The sequence below is a fragment of the Canis lupus genome, chromosome 4 (assembly GCF_011100685.1).
Source record: "Canis lupus familiaris isolate Mischka breed German Shepherd chromosome 4, alternate assembly UU_Cfam_GSD_1.0, whole genome shotgun sequence".
Lineage (NCBI taxonomy): Eukaryota > Metazoa > Chordata > Mammalia > Carnivora > Canidae > Canis > Canis lupus.
Window position 1 is genome coordinate 44,464,489 of NC_049225.1, and position 24,896 is coordinate 44,489,384.

The 24,896-nt window shown below is 42.4% G+C and overlaps 1 protein-coding gene and 1 long non-coding RNA gene across 11 annotated transcripts in view; one reads left to right on the top strand and one right to left on the bottom strand.

The window, feature by feature from the left end:
* Positions 1-24,896, bottom strand: part of TENM2 (teneurin transmembrane protein 2) — a 644,816-nt gene that overhangs the window by 119,892 nt on the left and 500,028 nt on the right. For 8 of the 10 annotated variants that reach the window (XM_038534811.1, XM_038534806.1, XM_038534813.1 and 5 more), the window contains 3 exons: positions 23,051-23,245; positions 16,886-17,086; positions 14,948-15,160 (listed from right to left, as the gene is read on the bottom strand). In XM_038534811.1, the coding sequence (XP_038390739.1) occupies positions 14,948-15,160; positions 16,886-17,086; positions 23,051-23,245 (609 nt within the window). The remainder of the gene's footprint in view (positions 1-14,947; positions 15,161-16,885; positions 17,087-23,050; positions 23,246-24,896) is intronic. The other 2 variants (XM_038534808.1, XM_038534815.1) reach the window with 2 other exon arrangements.
* Positions 5,405-8,228, top strand: LOC111095558. Its single transcript, XR_005358282.1, has 2 exons — positions 5,405-5,543; positions 8,019-8,228. It is a non-coding gene; the product is annotated as an uncharacterized LOC111095558 (long non-coding RNA).

Consider the following 24,896-nt stretch of genomic DNA (forward strand, 5'->3'; position numbering starts at 1 on the left):
ATCCAAAGGTCAGTTCAGCCAGGTGGGCTTGAATTTGCTGGCAGACCTGCCATTAGGGTCACCTGCATTGGCATTCCGTACACTGTACAGCAGGCTTTACTAGTTTGGCAGCACTGAGAATGCCAGTGGCTTCCCTTTTTTGAACTTCTAGAATGTTAGTTACCCCATGGCTACTATGACAGAGATGTCCCCACCATGGTGTCCCTTTAACTCCCAAGAATGTATGTTTGTGTATGTATGTGAAAAATACAAATTATGATTTGTCTGAGTGATACTTTGAGAGGCATGATGAATGCAGATAAAGAGAAGCCTTGGCCGACCTTTGGAAACTTCCATTCTGAACAGTCAAGTGGAAAGCACAAGTTGATTTCTCCCAAGGATGCAAAAAAGCTACCTTTTTGTATACTCAGGTATAAAGAAATAAATACCTGAGGATATAAAGAGATGGCTTCTTTAATATACATACTTTAACAAATATTCAGTATTGATTTTTTTTTTTTCAGTATTGATTTTGATCTACTGAGATGAACTAAAACAGAAGGTTGATTGTGGATGCTCAATCAATTGCACTTCCAACGAGATTGAGACAGGATTTCCAGTGCTCTTCTGTGGAATCCTTAAAAGTTCTCATTACCAGAAAAGGGAGTTCATTTGAGTCTAGAGTGTCCTGATGTGTGGGATCAAATGGGAAGCTGGTGGGTATGGCAGGCTTTGCAGTTCCAGTGTCATGAAGTCTAGTTCTCTCTTCCACACATGCATTTAGAATGGCCAGGTGTCTCTCAGGTTTTGCATCTGCCTCTGAAGGATGTTCATGGCATGCTTGCATGCATAGAATGTGAATGATTGTAGTAGAACATCATGCTGGGAACCGTTCCCAGGAATCAGTAGCCTGATCTCAGACAATTTGGAAGAAAGAGCAAGGCAATCTAGAAAATGGGGGGATACTTGTGCTCTGCTGTCCTGGGAAAAAGATCAACAGGTTTACACTGCCGTACTGGAGTCTTCTCTTTGGGTCATGCCTGCAAAGCCCAAGGAACTCCCCTGAGTAGAGCAGGACAGAGAGCATATATGCCCATAAAGCAGAGGGGAAGGGTGACGACAGGGGGATGGTGTAGCAAAAACCTTGAACCCAGTCTAGAGGAGGTAAATGACTGTGGCAGAGCTCCAATCACTGCGGTCAATGGGACTTTCTTGGATGTTCTACCCAAGGCAACTCAGAGATCTTCATTCCTGGCCTTCCATTGCACTGCTCTGGCCCTTATCCCAGTTTTCCATGGCCACTCCTGTTAATCCACTGTGGCCACGGAGAGGGTGCATATGCCAGCTCTGTATGGGAAAAGCTTCTCCTTCACCGTTGTGATTCTATTTGCTTAAGGACGAGAAGGGAGACAGAAGCCCCAAGGGTCATGAATTATTTGGCACTGTTTATAAATCCAAATATCCAGAATCCTGCAGATACCTAGTTGGAGTTCCCAGGTCTTGGGCATTTGCCAAAATAGAATTTCAGAGCATGGCATCACACCAATGACCAATGCAGAGACGTGTTGTAATGGGTGCAGATGAACCATGCTAGGCCTGCCGAGAAGTCAGATGGGCACACACACATGCATGCACACACAGACGTGTACACACTCACACGCACAACAGGAATTAGTCACTGGCTCAGTTTGCTTGTATATATGGTTGAGATTGGGGCTTAGATGTCAACTGGAGCAGATGGAAGGAAGATAAGCCAAAAAGGGCAGCAGAGGAGGCAGTAATGGGAAACCCTGCCTGTGCTTCTTGAATGCTGTAATTTGCCAATTGTGTAGACCATGGATTTAAACCAATGAGTCAACCTAGCTGCCTATGTGAAATACTTTCTAATGCTGTTCACTATATGTTTTGGGGCAATAGCTACCTGCTTGCCTCACGGGCTTATTGTGAGGTTGACTGAGGCAACACAAAGTCTTTTGAGCTCCTTGGAGAAAATTCACTTTGTAAGTGCAAAGTATCACCATTATGCCCTGGCAATGAGACTCCCACCAGCAAAAACCAGTCACCAGGAGAGTTGGGGCATCAAAGAAAATAAGCCAAAGCTGTCCCAATCGCAATCCAGGCAAATGATGCTTCCTAATTCAATACTAATCTTACACTGGAACTTAGTATCAGTGGTCACAGATGGGTGATCTATTTGGCCCCCAGTCCTATTTGAATGGCTTGTGTTGCGTTTCAACAAATTCTGAATTGCTTGCCAACATTTGAAAATTAGTTGAGTATGCATAACAATCCTGATACCTGGCTTCTGTTGAAAAATTGGAAAATTTGGCAAAACTAGGTTTGCATTTCTACATGGCAACATTCAGTGGGACGTGGGTCATGTGAATGCCCCTCCATAGAAGGGGCATTCACTCTCCAGTTTATTACCACCACTCCCTACTGTCTCACACCCTTTCCAGCGCACTCATGTCCATTGTTCCTGTCTCATCCACAAAGGGGTATTTGAGTATACAACTTTTTCCTCCCCTTCCTTCCTATAGTCAGTGAAGATCCTGATTATCCAATGAAGCTCTCATTATCCAAATCTAGGCCAACTCCTCTAACAGAGGAAATGCCTACCCAACTGCCTCCTGCCAGGTAGAGACAAAAAGAAAACTTGGTTTATCCCACTTCTTCCCTTGCCAGCAATTCTGCCTTAAACCTCAAGGTTTTCTTACTTAGAGATGTCCAGCAATAATCCAACTAAATTAGATTATAAGCATCAGAAGGTTTTTGTAATAAATAAAAATATAGATATAGCTAAGAGAAGATGAGATTTAATTAATGAGTGTTATTTAACAGAACAAGTTGTGCCATATATGGAGGATTAAAAGATAAAGAAGGATAGGAGGGAAAATCAAATTTTAATGAGTTGCCATCTTCATTTGATTTAACTAAATTTCTTCTGCTGTTGAAAATATTAACACTTATGAGGTAGTCATTTGTGTGTATCCACACAGTTTGATACCTGACTGCTTTTTTTAATGTAATTACATTGTGTTACAAATGAATTTAAACTACCATTTGGAAATTTAAGGCTTCCATCCTTACACTGATCTCCCTGGGAAGCTGTTAGCAAGAAACAATGTTGAAAAAGAAATAAAAAATGATCGGCAGAAACACCAGGAAGGGTGTCTTGGGTTAGAAAACAGCAAAGTCTCACGTGAGCAAAAAGAAAGCCAAGGTCTGCAGTTTCTCAGACAGTCACCTGTGCCAATCACTTCTCTCTTACCCCTGCTAGCCCAGGCTCTCACCCAGGGGAAGCTTATGTTGTGCCCAGCACACATTTGGTGCTCAATAAATGTTTAAAGAAAGAAAGGAAGAAAAAAAGAAGAAAGAAAGAAAGAAAGAAAGAAAGAAAGAAAGAAAGAAAGAAAGAAAGAAAGAAAGAAAGAAAGAAAGAAAGAAAAAGAAAGAAGGAAGGAAAGAAAGAAAGAAAGAATATAGTTGTCAGTGCTCAGTTGGAACCACACGGAGGAGGTGTGGCTCTCAGACATGGCATGGGATGATACACATGTAGCTTTCTTCTTTATGTTTGTAACCCTCGTGTTCATCCAACTGGCAGACAGATCCTCCCTGGGCCATTTCTATATCTCTCCCAGCTTTGTTCTTGCTCCCTCTGTTCTCTTTTCTTGCAGGCATGGAATCCAGGTGTCCCAGTAAGCTTCTCCTGCAGGAGTGGAACAGGAGGTAGGTCCAGACACCTGGGTTAACACAGGACGTTTAGCACCTGGCCTCTTTTTCCTGGAGTTCTGGGCTCCATGTGTGCTTGTGTGCCACCTCTACTGCTAAATGCCCACTCCACAAAGATGCATTTGGGAAACTCTGGCGAGGGCACGAAGGTGTGGTGTTAACGATTTTTCGGCTGACATTTATGGAATATCAAGTACTGTGTTAAATGCTTCACTGATAAGTGAAGTACTCCCAAAAGCAGGACATAGATTTTAGGATTCCCAATTTACAGAAGGGAAAAATGGAGGTACTAGAGATAGATCTATAACCTTTGGTTCGCCCAGCTCGCAGCTGATGGAGGCTGGATTTGAAACGAGGTCTGTTTGATTCCAAAACTCATGCATTTAACCCCTGTGCTACGTAATTCCCCTCATCAGCCCCACCTTGTGAATGTATAATAACTACAATAGTAAAGCACTGGCAACGAGTGTTAATAGTTAGCAAGGAAGGAAGATGTTACATTCTATAAGCATAACACGGGTAATAATGGGAGTTTGGAGTGGGTGTTGATGTGTACTATGTGTTTCAAGGTGCTTAATTCTGGGTAGACTAGTTTCTGTGCTAGGCTTCTGGATGATATGATAACATTTACTCTGTCAGACCCCCAGAGGACAGGTCTGTACGTGAAGGCATACAGATCTTTCTTGGTCCCATTAAATGGAAATAAAAAGTTAAATTAGTTCATATTCAAAGTATGGCGAGAAGCAGATAGCAACACGCTTAAGGGACCCAACTCAACTTGCTTGCATTCCCTGGATTAATAGGAAAAAGCTTGTTTCTCTTACCACCTCTAATATCTTCTTCAATCTCTCTCCCTATTCAAGGGAATTGCTATCAACAGTGACATTTGGGCTTCCTGGGCTCACATACACCTAAGGTAGAGAAACAATCTCACTGCCTGTTGCCAGCAAAGCAGAAGCCACTGCCTTGAGTTTCATGTCATTAGAGAGAGCGTGTTTCAGTGCAGTAGCTCGGCTGGTGATTGACAGCTTGCTAACTTGTTGGAATAAAATCAGGTACAAACGTTTCCTCTGTGCTTGTGAGGTGGTTATTCTATAATCTCTGGGAGCCCCCACCCCCTGGCATTGTTTCTAGACAACTAGACAGGGCTGTCTGGCAATCCCTCTTGAAGTACAAGCATAATTTTAAAAATAAAGAAATGCAATTCACACTTATCAGAGCCCATCACTCTGCTTACAGCTTAGACAGATGACCCTTCTGAGCCAAGTTCTAACCAACTTCACTGCTAATTTGACCAGGTGCTGCTGCAGCTAAATTTGGAATCTGTGGGCCAGGATTCTCAGCAATTTAAATCTCTCTGGACAGCAATTTTGTGGGACTCTCTGTCTCTAGAATATCAGTTAACCCTTCTTTTCTCTGGGGTCTGGCAGGATATAGTTTTTGTAGTGTATGGTTTGTGCTGTGTGGTGCTAGATGTCATGCACGATTAGAGTAAGCCACCTCAAAGAGCCAGGCCCGAAATTGCTGGAAACCTGGAGTCTAAGGGATATGGAAGCATTTGCCTTTCCACTTCTTTTGTGACACAATTAGAATGAGGGTGGGAGATCACAGGGTATTTGTCTTTTCCTTGTGGTTGAACTGGCTGAAAATGGAAGCAACCCTTCACTTAAACAAGAAGGAACAAGGAGTCTTTCTCAAAGAGCGGGGAATGTGTAGACGATAGGGGTCCTAACTGATCTGAATTGGAATTTAGAACCTGGGTGTGTCTGAAGAACACATGAAAATCCCCCACCACCCTTGGGTCTATGGAGGATGTATGAAGGTGAGGGAAGGTGAGGAAACAAAAAGATCTGGTGTTGCCTATTCGATAGCCCAGCCCTGGGACAAAATCTTGATGGATGAGAGAGGTGCTATAGGCAAAACATGGAACAGCTGTTTTCTCAAAGGAAGGTGGAATGTGCTGATAAAGATCCCTGGGTGTGGTGGTCTCTCCTTCACTGTGGAAATACAACAGGACTTGAGGTGAATGGGCACTGAGAATACTGGTTGGTGTACCCCTGCAGTAGAGAGAATACTATAGGGCTCCTCTGAAGTGAATTTGTAAACAGTAGGCCTCTGTGAGGGGACCAAGCTTGAGAAATCTGAATAGGCTGACCATGAGCATGTGAGACACCCCCAGAAACTTCATGTTTGGGATGAGAGTGGGGAGTGAGCTTTATGGTTGGGATGAGCCATAAAATTGGAGAGGTGATGTGAGTGATTCCTTATATATAAGGCTGATTTTTAGGGTTTGGGGTGATTTGAGTGGTGTCAGTCTTGGAATATAACCTATGATGGGCTAGTACACACTATCCCTATTCTATTTTATGAATGTCTCATGTCACCTACCCATCTTGTTTTGACTATCATCCCAGCTCACTTGGAAAAGTATGAAAACCTTGGCTACATTAATCTCCTCACTTGACACTTGTTGGCTAGGAGGAGTCAACCACATCTTCACTGATTTGGGAACAGAAAGAGAGTTATACCACCATGGACCACGAATGAGGTCGTCTGTGGGGAATCTCATGGTGAAAGCCATAGGGAAAGACTGAGTAGGCTCCTTAAGGATCTTATTAATAAAAAACTCACTGGCTAGTAGCTTTTAATTACTTTGCAGATGTCGCCTTCTATCACTGAGGACCAAATAGGCCTCCTCCTTATTGATTACAATGAAAATATGTTTTTAAAAACAAACGCTTTATTTAAAACTACGGATATTTTTTTAATTAGAGGAAAGATTAGCTAAATGCATTTTCTCTTGTAATTTAATCCATTCTAATTATCCTGAGAGTGGTTATGATGAAATACGTAACTTTCTCCTAGTTGCAATTTCACGTGATTTTTTTCTTTATTATCCATGAAGGGAAAAGCTCAGAGATGGTCAATGACATGGTGGCCTTCTGTGAGTCTGCTTATAATGATGCATTCAAATGCACGATGAAAAGGATGAGGAGGAAATCAATAAACCCTGACGGTGGAGGGTTTTCAAAATGATGGTACCCTGTTTTCCAAAAGTAATAAAGACAAGACTTGTAAAAAGAGCTTGTGAAATAGAGTGATATGAAAGAAGTGGTTGGTGTAAGATTGAACCCCTTTAGGCAGGCAACTTGGGAGGAAATACAAAATCTGTTCCTTACATGAACATCTGGGATACTCAGTGTGGTTCCTGATACCCAGGAGATGAACCAAGGAATTGCAAAAAATCCCCAGATGTTACCAATGGGAAGTTGCTCCGAGGAGTCATGCAATTGCAACACGGGAGGATTGAGGGTAATTGTGCAGTTCATTGGGTTGGGTAGGGACAATCACTGCAATTCTTGAGTCTCCAAAAGGCACGTGTGACTCAACTGAGTTCAAAGTTGAGCCTCCTGAATTATTCCTTGATGTACAGAGTACAAGTATAAATATAATCTTGGAGCCTAGAATCAGAAAAGGAGAGACCAGCACAAGGAACCCTAAGAGACACTGACCTGACAGCAGCCTCAATGTGAAAAATGCCAGGTTCCTTCTTAAAGAAAGTGTCTTTCCAAACTCTTCTAGAGTATGTCTGTGGTCCCTAGTTTGAGAAATGCTGGCTTAAAAGAACTGAAGTTTTATTCTATTCAACAATAACATAATTCCAAACTAATACATCAAAGGAAAAGACTTTTCTTTTGAACTGTACTTATTATAAAAATGAAACCCAGAATTAAAAACAAATTCTCATAGACCTCTTGGCTTCTCGGGAATGTGTCCAAGAAGTTTAGTTGGAGAAATTTTGGTTGAAAGTAGCAAACCCCAATTTCACAATAAGCCTCCATTAACGTAAGGATATTCAGATGTTTGATTCCATATATAATTGGGCTGTTTGGTAAAATAAACAGGTTCAATTCCAGGTAAGAGAGCCAGTTTATGTTTCTCTGTAAGAAGCAGATGCCAGCGAGTTACAGAACAAAACTTTGCTTGGGAACATGATAGTGGGTAGGTGTTATTTTTGAAACACTGCTAACTGTTCGATGGTTTGGAGGCAGATATATGAAAGGGAGGTTGGAAGGTAGCAAAATGTCTTACTGAGAAATTTATTTGGATGATGTTCCCTTGCTTTTATCTTACATTGGTAATAGATAATGGTGGTTGTGATGGGGCTGGGGGATGATAATGACGATAATGATGATGACGAGGATATTAGCTCACATTTGTTTGGCTCTTACTTTATGGTAGGCACGGTGTCTATACGTTGCATATAACCCAATGAGGTAGCTCATCTCTTGTTTTCCCATTTGCAGACAAAGAAACTGAGACACAGAAAGATGAGGAAACCTGCCAGGATCTGATCTCAGGCCGACTGAAACATAAGCTTGTATCTTAAGTGCTTTATAATGCTTGCATTGCCCTGAGTCCAAGTAAAGGGATATAAATAGATGAACCTCTACTTAATACCATATTTTTTTAAATCAACAAACACAAATATAAAGGAATAAAGTGGACTCTGATTATTCAGACTATGGAAGGAAGTTTCTCAATGCAGAGAAAAAATTTCTTAGGTAAACTGATATAAACTGGACCTGAGATGAGCAGAAGGAGAAACTAACAAACAAGTACTATTGACTATCCCTAAGCCAATACTACATGGTATCTAGTCCTTTAGGTAAAGTGTGTTTTATGGGATCCTACCTGGAAGTCCTCCCTGAGCCTTACAGAAAAGAGAAAGGCTTGATAGTGTTAGAGTGGCCCATTCATATAGTTTTGCATCAAAGCACTAGAATTCAGGAGATGGACCAGTCCCTAGAGATCATCTCATCCAAGTGTGTTCCTTTTTTTTTTTTTTTTTAAAGATTTTAATTACTTATTCATGAGAGACACACACAGAGACAGAGAGAGAGAGAGAGGCAGAGACACAGGCAGAGGGAGAAGCAGGCTCCATGCAGGGACCCCCACGTGGGACTCGATCCCAGAACTCCAGGATCAGGCCCTGGGCTGAAGGCAGCGCTAAACCGCTGAGCCACCCAGGCTGCCCCCAAGTGTGTTCTAAATTCAGCCAATCACATATTGCATTCATGATATTTGAAATATCTTCACTGTTATTTACTTAATATTTTTCCTTAAATTTACTCAGGCCTGATATTGCTACTCACTTTTGCCATATCCCTATGCAATAATACCAGTATAATTATGAGTTTAATGAGCTAGTCATAGCTTTCCCAAATATGTATTTTTAAAAACAATTTTTAAAAACAAATATGTAACTATTCAATAAAATATATTTGCACATCCACACAAAAAGTATTTCACATTTGTGGACTACACTCTGGAAAGCAGTTATGTGGTCCAACCCCCTCATTTGCTGCAGGAAGAAACTGAGGGTGGGAAGGTGGGTGACTACAGCAAAAGCACCCAGAATGTTCATGGCAGAGTCAAGCCCACAACACAGGTCTCTCCCAACCTCCATCAATTTATTCTTCATGACACCATAGCAAATCAGATAGTGAGTGATGGGATAGTATCCATCACAGATATCTATGGGAGCTCAGATCTCTAGGGCCCTCTTTGTGTTCCTCTCCTTTTGATGTAAGGTCTTGAGGGCATTTTGGGGGACCCAAGAATCAGAAACTTGGGAGGAACTGGTTCTTAATAAGTTGAACAGTTGATTCTTTGTAAAATCTCAAGTGACAGAGCACTCACTACTTACAACTAGGGTAGAGCATCCCCCCTCTTTTTTCCCAACAGCTCTTATTTCTACGTGTTTTCCTTTGAGTGTAGAGTCTTCTTCATGGTAACTCACCCATGGGTTTGTTAAAAGAGTTCCAAACTGTTTTAGTTCTATGCTCTTGTGAAGTCAGTAACACTTCATATTAAGCTATTTACTCATTGGGTCTGGCCCTGGCACTGTGGGCCACAGGCTAGCACATCAAAAGACCCTCTAAAACATTAAAGGTATGGTACATGAATGCTCCAAGTGACTGTCTCCCCACCGAACTAAAACACTGAGGCCCAGCATGGAACCCAACATGGGGCTTGAACTCATGACCCTGAGATCAAGACCTGAGCTGAGATCAAGACCAAGAGTCAGATGTTTAACTGACTGAGCCACCCAGGCGCCTCGCCTCCCTTCTCTTTTTTGATGGGAGCTCCTTACATGGGCGCATATTACTAAGTCACATAGGAAACAATACAAAAATTTTTTCCTACTTAAACTACAGAATGGTCGAGCTATTAAGTTGGGGTGAGCCTTATGTCTATCTCTGTAGTCTATTTTCCACCTGATGCTTAAAGCCCTTCTTCAACACCCAGGCCAAGATAGTAAACACTTTGAGTAATGAGAATCTGATTCCTTATAAGGCAATTTTCTCTTTTCATTTTATTTCACTTTTTGGAGTGAGTTGCAAAGGTGATCCTGTAACTTCTACCTTCTGGTCCTTGCTCTGAGTCTGAGTAGGAAAGCTGGGTAGGTTGCCTGACCTAAACTCAAAGAGAACTTCTGGGCATGTTGTTGCTCACATTTTGGCCAAGTTGTGGGGGGAACAATCAGAAGTGGAACTTCGCTAAAAGTTTGTCCATAATTTTTAACAATGAAAGACTATCCCTTTAGGTTTTCACTTCAAAAAAGAATGGAGCTGTTAGCAGAGGTTCTAATAAGAGCCCCCGGAGGAATAGGTTAATTAACCAATCAGAGAATTAGCTGCTCCCACAGACCTGGTGGTAAGGATGGCTCTACTCTGGCTAATTTCATCTCAACTTGATCTCATTGTGGAGTCATGAAAACTCGAATGTTCAAGGATAATAGCTACAAGAAAAATGTTTCCATAACTTAGAATGAAACTGGAATGAGATGCAGAAGCAGCTGTACTCAGTCTGAAGTCGGTTAATTTTGATAGTCACTTCCTTCCCATCTTGTTCCCTGTAGTTCTCAGGCTCTCTCCCTCTTGGACTGTGACCCTGTCTACTTCTGATGACAATCACTTAATCAGCACATCAGATTGTCGCACGGCTGGTTTTACCTTGGGTAAAGATTCATTTTCCTTATTAACATCACAAGAACCAATTTCTTTCCCCAACCAATTAAAGAGGAAAAATAGAAGGGCCCCAGTGCAATAGAGGGAAAAGAAAACTGTTCTGACTTGTGGCACATGGCAGGTCACTCAGTCCCACACGGTCCTAGAAATCGAGTCCTCATGATTCTGAAATGCAACTGGAAGTCAGGACCACACAGTCAAAATAAACAAGTTGTAATAAGCATTACAGGCATTGTTCACTACCCAGATATCAAACAGTTCACCTAGGGTTGGTATTGGTGGATTTATTCCGTGGGTGCATTTGTTTGTATTATTCAGAGCCGATGTCTGGACGGCCCACATTCAGGAGATAATAGCAACAACCCCTAATTAGCATTTAGTTTCCCTCCTTGCATTCTCTGGCAAAATGTTATTTCTCCTCGTACTTCTCGCTCAACTATTCCGCAGAGCACACTAACAATTACTCCACCTCTTTACAATAGACACTTATCTGTGTTTACTATAGTTTACAGTGATTTTTAACCTATTCTGTAGCCCTTTTATGCCCTGGGGGTATAGTGTCTGGATGGGTTTCTAAAGTACAATCCCCAGTTTAGTAAAGGGTGGTGGGTGACAGAAACAACAATCCATTTTAGGATTATGTTTAAAGAATAAAACTAATCTAGCCACACAACGCGCTTTCTGATTTATTCATAAGAGTAAACTGCAGCCTTTCCAAATAATACTAAAATATTCCAAAGATAAACATGAATTGTGGCTCATTTGGATTCAAAGCATAGTTCTTATCTGTGCAATTCTGTAGGTTTTAGCCATACCTTACATTTAACTTGTTAGAAAAATGTAATATAAAAATTATTACTTGGTAGAATCCAGTCTACCAAAATGCTAACTCTAACAGTTAGTGTTGAAATGTTATACCTGATATTTAAATCTTTAGCAATATATACTAAATTTCCAAATATAAAAAGATTATAATCCAGTTGAAAATTATGGAAACGCATTTGACCAAACATAGATAGATCTTACTGGTTTGGATTTTAGAAGTCTGTATTTTTATCCTCATTCCTGCCCCCACCCCCTCAACCCTGCATCAATCTTCTTGCTTCCTTCAGCACAATAAATGTAATCCCCAAGTGCTCATGTTAATCGTTCAGTTGATGGTTTCAATGATCCTAAGAAAACCACCTCTCACTACAATGTTTTGAAAATAGGCTGCAGACAACTCTAGTACCCCAACACTAACCACTCAGGCTATGCCTCACCCAAATCTCCTAATGCATTGTTTGCAGACTGGGTGCCATTTCATTCTTATTTGTTTTCTATTTTCAAAACAGTGTTTGAGGCTTTGCTTAGAAAGGACCAAAAAGCCTCTCTTTCTTTCTGTCAGTATCCCTGAGGAGGACCAATTCCGGGCTTGTAAATGTGGCATTTACTTAAAATGAATTGACAGGAGTATCTGCTCAAAATAAAAGTCTAAAACTCCACATAGCAGCTCAGGGGCCAGAGGTTGAAAAGCAAGAGAAGCAATTATGTGCGTCCAAACACCTCGAGATTCTGAATAGCAAATCTCACCAGCCAAGGTATTGTTTGGCTTTTTAAGAGCAAGTCCCAGTGAACATAACCATGAGGATACAGCACCTATCCGACAAATGAAATCAGGGAGCCCTAATTTCTCACAAAAAGAGACTTTGGTGACAAATATCTTTATAAATTACATCGCGCAAACTCATGCAGTCATAAGAAATCATAGTTCTGAACAAGAGACTTCCCTGGGTCCCACTCCCTTCATTTTGGTAGCTTTACCTGACATGAATTTGCACATTCTCTATGTCTCCCGAGAGCTGATGCATGTCAGCACATGCATGTGTGAAACTTGAACCAGACCTTCGAGTAGTAGAGACATCTTTCCCTGATTCAGCTCACCCTAAGTGCTGCTAGAACAAAACATCTCCTGTGTTCTCTTGCTGGCCATATCCTCACCATATCCTACCCAGACTAGAGGTGCCATCATCCCATTTCATCTTCAAAGGTGCCAGAGACACTTCCACTCAATTACTTTCTCTCCATTCCCAACACTGGACCATGTGCTTTCCTCTGACAGCCTTCAGATCACAGCTAGGGGCCTGTTCCCAAAATGAATGTTGACCAGCCTCTTTTCTCGACTTTCTTTATCAAGACCTGTGCAACTTTCTCATTCAGGGGTTGGCTGACTGTTCCTGTAAAGGGCCAGGTCATGAATGGCTCTGTGGACCATGTGGTCTCTGTGGCAATGACTCAGCACTAAGACGGAGTGTATAAGCGGACAACATATCAATGAATAGGAGTGGCTATCCTCGAAAAACATTTTGTTTAATAGGCACTGAAATTTGAATTTCCTTTAATTGTCATGTGTCAGCAAAGATCTCTTTTCACTTTTTTCAACACTTTATCTATGTAAAGACTACTCTTGGCTTGTAAGCCATAAAAAAATAGCCAGCAGATCAGCGATGGCCCCATCAGCCATAGCTATCCATACTCTGTTTCAATCCATCTGGGTTGTACTATTGTGAGCTATTCCCAGATTGAAGATAAGTTGCAGCTAGGGGAGAGCCAGCAGCCATCACTGTAGGGGCAGCAAACCCAAAGCAGACGTGAAAGGGAGTGCAAAGGGGAGGTGAGGCTAGATGGTGTGAATTGAAAGCAAGGAGGATTTTCTATCTACAGGTTATTGGTTGGCAAGAGCTCTATTTTTGAGGGAGGGAGGACTGGACCAATGGAGCTGTGGGGTTGAGGGAAAGTCTTTAAATCACACTGGGCATGCAAAAGTACATCAAGAGGAATGCCCCTGAAGAGTGGAAGCTATTGGTACGAATTGTAAACTGGGCTACACACATCCCTCCCTTGAGAGTTTTCTGAATTATCCCCCAGACTCTGCAGGGAACAGAAGATGAAAGCAGCTGCAGGGAAGCAGGATCTGGAGCATCATTTGAGAGATTGCAAAAACAATTCACTGCCAACAGACTGTCCCGGCAGGGTCCCAGTGCTACAGTCATGGCCTGGATTGGCACGCTGCCCCTCAGATGCCCAATTAGATGGAACTGGGGTAAATCTAATGCAGAGTACATTTTATCTCTGTTTACCACTCAAATGAACAGCATGGGAAATTGAGTCTGACCTCATGAGTCAGCCTTGGACAAGCTCCTAACCCTGTCTCTCCCTCCAGGTAGCCAATCTGTTGACTGGGCTAGGATAGAAGGGAAGACCCCAGACTTGATGGCCAGATTCAAAGGTAACTGGGGGGCAAGACAGTAGTTTGCCTGGAAACTTCTCTGAGAATTTCCTTGCAAGTGAGTGGATTAGCCAGCTTGACAAAGAACTCAATCCAATGAAAGTAATAACTAGAGGTAAATTGATATTCAGGTTGACCACTTTGTAACTGACTGAGGCATTTGGAAAACCAAAGAGCAGTTGGCTTCCATCTCCTCAAAGGGATAATTGGATATATTCAATCCAGTATTGTCCTACCCCAAACCACAATATTGACAAAAAATAATTAAAAGCAAAACTGAAGAAACTTGGAAACTATTACTTCTCTAGAAAGAAAATAACCTTAAAAAAAAAATCTCATTTGAGAAACTTATGTAGAAAAGTGGCTAAGTGAGAATGACATGGTACCAGAGGAGATGTTGAACGATGGTGGTGGTGATAGGGAGGGTCAGGAGCCCAAGGGTGATGCCTTGTCTTGGGACAAGGGTGCTCACACCTATTCCAGTGGTACCTGGCTATCTAGGAAACTTGGGAGTCTTGCCTGTATCTAACCTGGTCTAAATGAAGTGAGTTCAACTGTTGCCAGCAAGCAGGGATCCAGTGATCCAGCCAGCTGGTAGATTATCCAAAAAGGGGAGACTTGCAGACCACAGTCATGTGGGTGCTTGAAACCTCTAGGTCCTGACAATTTCCCATGCGTGTGCATTTCTCCCTCCCCAAATCAGTAATTTGAATGGATTTTATCTGATTTTGTTTCTTGCCTCCCAATCTAGAATTCTGGAAAGAAAGGAAAGCGTTTTCTAGTTGAGGACGTTGCTTTCCCCTTCCTTAGCCCCTGAAGATTTGGAGAGGCAGCAGGAATGTTGTAGAGCACTCATGCCCCTGAAGGAACAGCCAGTTGCAATGCACGACCATCACTATAGATCTACGATTTATGAAAATAAAGCAATATGTGCCTGTTTCGGTGCCTGCCGTTTGCCTACCAATGGTGCAGTGTTCACCATTCCAGCCCTCTCGGCATTCACATTTGCCATCTTTACAGGTCCCGTGCTCAATGCAGCGGGGGTGGCACACGCGCTGGTCACAAGCTGCGCCTGTCCAGCCCTCTTCACAGCGGCAGGCTCCCCCGATGCAGACGCCGTGAGTGCCACAGTCTACTGAGCACACTTCTGGAAGAAAAACAATGATTACAGCTCAACACCACAGCTGGCAAAACCCTCTGCTGGAGGCCAGACCACACCCATGGCCTGGGTCTCTGAAGCAGGCCCTAAGGTCCAGCAGGTGTGTCCCCTTGGGAGGCCTGTCTCTCCACTGGGCTAGGTATTAATTGTTACGTGGTTTCTAGAGCAGTGATTCTCGCAGTGGGGTCCCTTGACCAGCAGCATCACTGTCACCCAGGACTTGGTAGGAATGCAAATTCTTGTGCCTTGCTTGGACCTTCTGAATTAGAAACTCTGGGAGTGGGGCTCAGAAATTTGTTTTCACAAGTCCTGCAGGTGGTTTTGATGTGCACTAGAGTGTGAGAACCACTGTTCTAGAGCTCGAGGCCATCCCAGGAGGAGGTCAGACAATGGCCATCCAGTTTGGCAAAGCTACCCAGGAGGTGCCATCTGAAAAGATGTATGTATGTGGATCCTGACTCCCTGGCCAGCTGGGACTTTTGCCCTGTTGAGAGCCTGAACTGACCAAAGGCCACTTGGGAACCCACAGATCTATCCCTATGATGATTGCAAATCCACCCATCACCCAGATTGGTACATTGTGGCAATGATGACCGCTACGACTGTGCTGCATTTACACAGCCTCTTTCTCAAAGGAGCTCAAAGTCTTTTGTGCTTTGGAAGGAGACAGACAGACAGATATACACTCTCTGGCGTTCCAGACCTCTCACTCGAGGACAAGCACGTGCCAGACATTCATCCTTACAACAGACTGCTGAGGGAGGCATGGCTCATCGTGCCAGAGGAGGGACAACCCAATCAGGAGGGGCAGTGACTCACTCAAAGTCACTGCATATCGGCAACTCGGTTGGGCCTTGGCTCTAGGGCTACTCCTCCCCCATCCTCTGCAGAGCCTTGGCCTGGACCACCGGCATGAGCACTGAAGCCGGAGGAGAGTGGGCTGAGAAGACGTCTCAAAATAGCCCATTTTCACTGACTCTTTTTTTTCTTTTTGGAATGAAATATTCATTTCTTTCCCATTGTAGGCAAAGCTTCACATACATTCCCTTCCTGATTGCCATGGCAATCTGACAGCTGTCTCACTACCCAGAGGAAGGGGGCGGAATGATGATCGCTCGCTTGGATAGGCACTTGTCACTGTGAACGGAACCATTCTCTGGTAGGTTGGGACCGGCTTGAACTGTTGAACCGTTCCATTTTAGGGTCACTCGGGAGGTAAGACACATACTCTTAATTTTAGGAAAATAAAGTGTACAGCGCAACTTCATTATTTTCCCGTCACCGGAGTATTGCAGAGCTTTATAACATGTTCACACAGCACCCCAAGGGAGCCTCTTTTCTGTTTTATAGGACGTTCCATTCAGTTTGTCTGGGACTGAATTGTTCTGTTTTGTTTTCTGGTACCTTTAGGGAGTGTACATAAGAAAACCTATAATGCAAATGGAAGCATCCCTCCTGGGCCCCTCATCCATTTGTCGCGATGGAACAAACGAGGCACAAGAACCTGCGGTGTCTTGTGTGTTTGTTTGTTTGTTTCTCAGGATCACAGACTCCATGACTGAGGAGAGGAGAGTGAGAAAAGCACTATGCAATTAGCCTAAGTCCCTTTATCCCAAGCTAAGTGTGAAAAGTAGATTCCCATCCATATGGGCTCATGGAAGGAACACAGGGCGTGAGTGTTGGGAAAGGCGAGAAGGAAACCTCTTGGCTTACCAACAGAGCAGTCGGGACCCATCCAGTTGGGATCACAGCTGCAGAGGCCTGTGTCAGGGACGTAAGTGCCATGCCCACTGCACTGGTCTGGGCACTGGACCCTTGCCAGCTCACAGTTTAGACCACCCCAGCCAGGGCTGCAAAGGCATTCTCCATTTACACAGACCCCATGGCTGGAGCAGGTGGGATCCAAGCAATCAACTGAAAAAAAAACAAAAACAAAAACAAAGAGTAAAAATATTGATCACTCATGGGGTATGGGCCACAAGACTGGCTTGCTGCTGCGGTAACTGGTGATTCACCAACTCCTATCCCCTTGCAAGCAAATGGAGCAGCCCAGGTAATACTTACATGGTCTCTTGAAGAACAACCCATATAAAATTCAAGACTTTTTTTTTTAATTTGCCCAAACACCAAATCTCACACTTGAAGAGAATGTAAGAGAAAGAGGAGATTTCTCATGCAGAGTTAGGAGGAACCAGATATAGGGGTGTGTCCTTCAATGTTGAGAACCTTGTACTTACAAACATTGGTACCTTAATTAAATCATATCAGAGCTTCTGAGCCTGGGACATAAATACTGGTGATATCTCTACATGTATCCCCAAACCGAATTATCCCTCACTATCAGAGAGGAAAAGAAGGCTTATTCTTACTTCACTAATACTTGCCTTCAGAAGGCAACAAAGGATTAAAAAGAAAACCAGTGAAACTCATAAGTGAGTCACTTTCCTTATTAAATGTCACTTAGGCTAAGTCTAAAATTAGTTTTCATTCTCCAAACACACATCTATTCACAGGAGTTAGTAAAAGAACAGGATAGAAGAGGTAAAGTTCGGTGTGGAAACGATCCCAAAGAGGTAACCTTCCTGTATATAGTCAGGAGTGGCCTGAATGGGTGAGTCTCTGGCCCTAGCACTGATACTCCTTCAGACTGTTGGTCAGATGAGTTAATGGTCATATTTTTGGTCATTGTCATTCTTGGCAGTTTCATGGTCTGATTGTTTGGTTATCTTAATGCTCGGAATGGATATGCATCCAGTAGGTAACTTGAAGACTCACTGTAGAATCAACTCAGGGTGAGGAGAGGTGTAAGCTGCAAAAGCCAGTTCTTAGAAACAGGACTTTCTGTATGGGAATGTGACCCCACACCTCAGACATCCATCCAGTCTCAGTTTTGGGCAAACGGGTTTTGATGAGGAGGATCAACTTCCTCAGGTGTTCCTGAAAAATGATGCAATGACATCTGGAGAAGAGGGCACTGCACACTGTGGGGTTTGAATGGTGAATGGTGGTCCTGCAGACAGCCCAGATATTCTCTTATGGATCAGAAAAATAGGGGGGCATCTCATCAACTTATTTAACTAAGACACACATTTTCCTCATTTTAACAGCCTGGAAATCAGGCCTTTTGGCCTAGAGTAAAACATTTGCTTCTGCCATCATCAGGGGGCATAAGCAGCTTGAGACCACTTTAAATTCCTTTCTTGAAGTTTCTTGGACCATACTGTTGTTGTAAGTGAGCCCCTCATGTGCATGTGTACCATCTTGTAGTTCCAATCCTCAGAGATTTTGATTTCTCTCTCTGCCCAATGCCAAGATTGAAACATGCAAGATTTTTGGCCTCTAAATAGTTCCTGTGACACTGAGATGGCAGCCCTTTGGGGTCCCAGCTTTTTGTAGCTAGTCTTAATTTTTTTCTTCTTATGGCATACAAAATAATGATAGGTTTTAAAATTGATGATACCTTGGCTCTAAGTAGGACATTATTTAGATTACCCATGCCATAGACTATTTCATTCTGGGGGACATCAGACTTCAGGAATTTGGATTTACTAGACATCACAGTATTCCATGAAGTTTCCAAAGAGCTCATCTCTCTTGAGGCAACAATAAGTATTTTCAGTGTAAGGAGATGTTTCTGATCTGATCCATTTGAATCTTCTCTGGAAGATATTATTTATGAAAATCACCTCAAAACTATTGGAGCCATGGGGAAACAGAAGCTGCCATTGATTTAGCAGAAATAAAAAATACACTCTCAGGAAGGGGAATTTCAGTGATTTATTATTAGTTAGAGATGTTTATGATGATGCTACTTGCTCTGGTTGCAATCACTTTAAGGTTATATTCATTGTCTTAGGGACTATAACTTCTGATGATACAAACCCTTTCTGATACCTTCAAATTTGCTCAGGATGGTGGAATGCATCTGAAGGTAAATGAATCGAAAGTTTCAAACACACAGAAGACATTTACAAAGAGGCTGTGCAATGCTTTTGGTGTCTGTCTCATGCTCAGCATAGCTAGCAAAATATAGTAAGTGTTCAATACACAGTTGATACAGAAATGAACGGCAGACTTCTCTATAAGGATTCATGTTAGCGAGACAAACTTCCACAAAGAATTGACAAGAAAGAAAAGGTGCTACCAACTTCTTGCTTTTGGGAAAAACACTGTGTAATTTGGGATCTGCGCAGCATGAACTAATTCATTCAGAATCAATCCTGTCCATATTCCTCTAATAGGAAAAAATCCTCAAACTTTAGTTTTTTCTCTGTCCCTCTTTCTAATATAGCTAAATCAAAATAGACACAAAGATATCTCATGTGCTATGTGTCTCAGAAATTACCCTCCATCTATAATTAGCTATTTAAAGCATTTGGTGAGGTGCCAACAGCTAGAAGCTTTCAAAAAATTCAAAAAGTATATCGTAACCTTTTTCTTAAAAAGATGAAATAAAAAGTAATATACCCCCCTGAAAAAAAAGCAAAAAGAAAATGTCATTTTTCTTTCAGATAAATTAGCTTTCTCTTCTCTATCTTAAATTATAGTATGAAGAAAGGAGGAAAATCCACTGAGATTTATTAGCCCAGGAGTGGAATGTCATCAAAAGAATTATTTATTGTATCTAGAAATATGAGCTAACCCTTTCAGTTATACTAGTAAATATGTCCTTTGTGCTATATAATTACAGCAGCTTATGGCATAACTAAATCCAGACTTTAAGAAGAGCAGTTTCACTATGAATTTTAAATTTGGTTCCAATTTCATAAGATGGTCTTGTGGCCACGTCCTTAGAGTCTTTAGCAGGCAGGAGGGACTATGGCATTTTACGAAGCTTTATAAATAGAAATAGTGTTATACTTAAAAGGGGGACAGTGGCCTTTACCAGCTAAGTACCATGTGCTTTACAACACCAGCCCCCTGGCAGCTGAAATCATTAGAACTCATTTAGTCTTGGGCCCTCTGTAGGTTTGACAAAAAAGGGTTGTGAATGCAATTTCTATCCCTAAGGATAAAAAAAGAGGTCAAGGAGTTTTACAAACAATATGTACTATAAACCCCTGAAGAACCATGAATTACATTTATGAAGTTAAATGTCATTGAAAAATGACTCAACCATGAAACTGACATGAAAACATGGCTGACTTAAACTAATATGTCAATTCCTCACTCATCACCTTCCCACTCCCCCAGACATCATTGAATGAAACCTCGCAAATTCATCCTTTCATTTTCTTGTGCAAATCTGTTAATAATACAACAATGTTTATGCAGCAAAAATGGAGGATGGCAACTATCGATTTCGTTGCCATGGCCATTTCAGGTAAATTGTTTGAACGTTATGACTATGATGAATATCAGAAATAAAAAAGCTAAATGGAAGAAAAAGTGCTGATCCAGACTTTCTGATTCCATTTCCTATTTTGAAAACAGCATATGAATCACCTCGGTTCATTCTTTTTGGGTAGTAGAAATCAATAGAGGAGATTTCATCCTTTCATAACGATCCACGTGGCTTCCTTGTTTTGTTGGATGGTTAATTCATTCAGAACATTTAAATAAGGCTGGTTGGGAGAGTAAGAAAGTTGAGAAATCACTTGGAATTCTACTCATATAGATATGCGCAATCTTTACTGGAGGGAAAAAAATTTCTAAGACGGGCAATGTCATTGCTCTATCATTTCGTTCTCACCAAATGATGTATGCAAAAGGTCGTTTTAACCTTTCTTGTCATATTATTGGCCTCTCCCATGTTTTCAGCAAATGCGGCTTTGCCTTCTGCAATCCATTTATCTTTTAAGAACTTTAACCTTTCAAGCAGGGTTATTAAATCAGTCCTTCCTCCATCCAAACTCCCAATTTGGTTTTATGATGCAGATGGAGGGAGGCTACCTTTTATAATAGAGGAAAAAAATATATAGAGTGTTGAGCAAATGAAGATCTGGGGGTCAGACTTCTGGGTCCCATTAAGGGCATTACCGCTGATGTATTGGAAAATCTTAGAAGAATAATGTCATGGAAGTGGACTCTTTGTAGCCAGGGTTCTAAAAACTATGAAATGGGAGATTTCAGTGTGGAGCTTTTGTATGTGTATCTGAGGATAAGTTACTGTCATTACTTTGTGGTAAAGGCTGTAATGATTGGTTATTTTTTATAGAGACCTGGAGATCCATAACTTAGTGGGAGGGGAGAACAGATCCACTCACACTTGAGAACCTCACAGCACCTGAGGTCCCTTCTTATCAGCTTGGCAGGGAGAAGCTGAGAGAGAACATGGGCATGTGGTGCCTAACAGAGTCTTTTGGGGGGCATCCTGGGTGGGCCTCTTAAGCTGTTTCAAATGGAGTAGGCTGTGGGATTTACTTTTTCCCTTAGTTTGTTGGGAGATTGACACTTTCTTTTCTGCTAGGAATGTGGAAGGGAATAGGGCTGTTGGAGTTGCATGGGGACATTCTCCGGGGAGGTAGATGGAGAGGAAAGTGGCTCAGCTGGTAAAGAATAACTGAGCCAATTCAAAGGTTGGGGATTGGGCCAGGGATGGACAGCACCTGGGCTTAGGCTTTCCTACCAGCTCTGCTTGATACTTTCTATGCGGAGAAACAATAGATGGACAACCAGAGATCATACTCTGAAAGCACAAGTATAGAAGAGGAAGACTGGCAGGCAGGTTGGCAGAGTTCCCTTGCCTTCTGGGTCCGATACCTTTAACTCTTCTGAATGCACTAACCAGAGTGACTAGGACTAGTTGAAGCTTCTGATCTCCTCCAGAAAGGTGCTCTTCCTCTCTCTCTTTCTGCACTCCTTCTTCCATGGCTCCTTCCGGATCACCAAGTCTCATCGCTGATCATGTTTTTTTCAGATTGGATTCAGCTTATTACACCCCTAACTTTTCCTCATGGGTGCCAGAGGCCACTTCAACGCATGCTATACTGAGCTCTTTAGATTTCACCAAATTTCAGTCCTGTGCTACACCCCCATCCTCCTCTAGTTCTGTGTGATTTAGGTAACCAGCATAATGTGACCTATGACATGGGTGCCTATTGTCTTTCAAGTCTGACTGCTTTCTACTGATATTAAGTTTTCCTAAAATATATACAGAAATATATGAGTACTAGATTACCAGGGACAGTTTCAAAACAACAACAACAACAACAACAACAACAACAACACAAAACCCCCAAACAAAAACCCAGCTATGGGAAAGACAAGGAGATTAAGGATTCTGGTTTTGGGGATCCCTGGGTGGCGCAGCGGTTTGGCGCCTGCCTTTGGCCCAGGGCGCGATCCTGGAGACCCGGGATCGAATCCCACGTCGGGCTCCCGGTGCATGGAGCCTGCTTCTCCCTCTGCCTGTGTCTCTGCCTCTCTCTCTCTCTCTGTGACTATCATGAATAAATAAATAAAAAATCTTTAAAAAAAAAAAAAAAGGATTCTGGTTTTGTTTTGTTTTCTGGATAGCTTTAGTAATTCCAAATTAGAGGATTTTAAATAAAGCAGAAGAAAAGAGGAAGGAAGATAGGAGAAGGAGAAGAAGGAAAAAAAGAAAAGAAGGAGCAGGAAGGGGAGGAGGAGGAGTTACAGGCAAAGAGCTGAAAGACAAAGGCGGAGAAAGTAATTGAAAGAGGAAAAGTAGCTAATTAACATAAAGAAGAATAAAACAAAGCATTCCTTCCAGAACCACACCACAGGCCTGTGTTATCTATAACCTTAGAAGTCTACAAAAGCCAGCACCTTTGAAGTTTCTCTGTGCAAAATGTTGAAGTTTCCTTTGCAAAATGCAGAGCCCTGGATTGGGCTCATTAGTAGAAGTCAGGGCCTGCAGCCACTTCCCCCCTCCTCCCACCTTGCTGCTGCCCAGCCTGGCTCTGTGGAGCTTACCTTCCTCACAGTGCTCGCCTTTGTAGCCAGCGGAGCACACACAGTTCCCATCAATGCAGGAGCCATGGCCCCCGCAGGAAGGATCGATGCACTGATTCATGGGCACATCACACTCTGCGCCTTTCCAGCCGCTGTAGCACTGGCACGTCCCTTTTGAATATTGTCCATTCCCACTGCACAGGACGGGGCAGGCAGCTGCAAAAACCAGAGACAGAGTACCAGGTCATAGGGGGTAGGGCCTGAAGGGCTGTGTCTGTCCAAGAGGCAGAGCCTACCTGCCATTTCAGCTTTGTTTGCAATGTTTTAGGCTGGGGACACTGGTGGTGGAGGTGTAGAGCCGTCTTCAAAAAACCAGTAACCATCACAATGACAACAACAAAAATGTTACTAATAACAGCAGCTACCACCAATTCCATGCTTGTTAGGTGCCAGGGACAACATCGAGTGCTCTATATGGAATTTATTACTTAACCATTGTAATTATTTGATGAAGTGGAAGATAGAATCCTGATGCCCATTTTACCCAAGAGGTGCAGACTGGTCAGAGTGTGTGGCCAAAGTCACAAGGCTCGAAAGAGGGGGAGCCCCCTTGGAAAGCAGGTTGGCGCAGCTCTCAACTGTGCCCTCGATAAAGCTACATGGATGCATGTGCTATTTTTAGTGGCACAGGTAGGGTGGGGTCAGAACTTGTTTTGCTGAGTATCTTACCCTCTGGTTAGTTGGTTCCTATTCCTGGCAAGTTTATGCCCATTAAAAAGGAAGGAGGATGGGACATTGTTGACACAATCTCTTCATGCCTTAGTTTCCTTATATGGACCACAAAGCATGGTCTATGTCTAAGTATGACATGTGTGATAAAGTATAGACTAAATATGCCTGGATTATTAAAAAAAAAAAAAAAAAAGAAAGAAAAGCAAGAAAGGGAGGCAGCAAGAAATCTCTAGTAGTTCCTGTCTTGGTTGGGACTCTCCTGCATCTGTTGATAGGAAGAAGGCTGAGAATCAGTGAGGACTGCCTGGAATGAGATTACCATGGTTTTTCACCAGTTTTGCCTTAATTGTGTCAATTCACCTGTTTTAGAGATCAAGAATGGGATTTTAGTGGCCACTTTCAGGCTTTGGACTTTTCATTTCAGAATCAGTTTGTAAAGAACCTAAATTTCCAACCTGGTTTTTCATTTGGGCCTAAAAAGAAGATACGACTGCCTGCTATGGAACTGGCACTCAGGGACCTTCAGAAATGACCAACAGAGATGTTTAGTGACTCTTGGTTTACCTGAGGTTTGGAATGTACAGATTCTGAGAATTTCACATGTCTATGTATGCATAGAGCCCAAGCCGTGTCCCTGTCCTGTGGAGCAATGGCACATCTCGTCAGATGACTCGGCAGTCAGCAATGCCACTCTGGCTCATCAATCATCCCCTGTTGTCATGTTTCTGTCTCGTTTTTATAGTAATTAAGTTTCCTTCTGTGAGTGTCTAATATCCCAGAACTCTAGCAAACTCCTTGAGGACAGGACCATGTTTATCATTGCTGATTTTGTTTCAGCTCTGCTTTCATCAATGTTGATGTAAGTATTTCTCCTATGTTCCTGATATTTAGAGATCCTCAGGTAGGGAGGTAATGGGCAAGTGATAAATGGCCATTTATGGAAGGTGTGGGAAAAAACAAACAAACAAACCAGTTTCTGGAGTAGAACTCATGCTGCACACACAGAGCCTTTTTCTGAGGAAGTGCATGTTTTTTACTTTAATTGTAAACTGACCCAAAGGAAAAATATCTCAACAGCTGATGTATGATTGAGGGATATCTGTCCCTCCACCCTGAATTCAACAGTTGTTAGAAT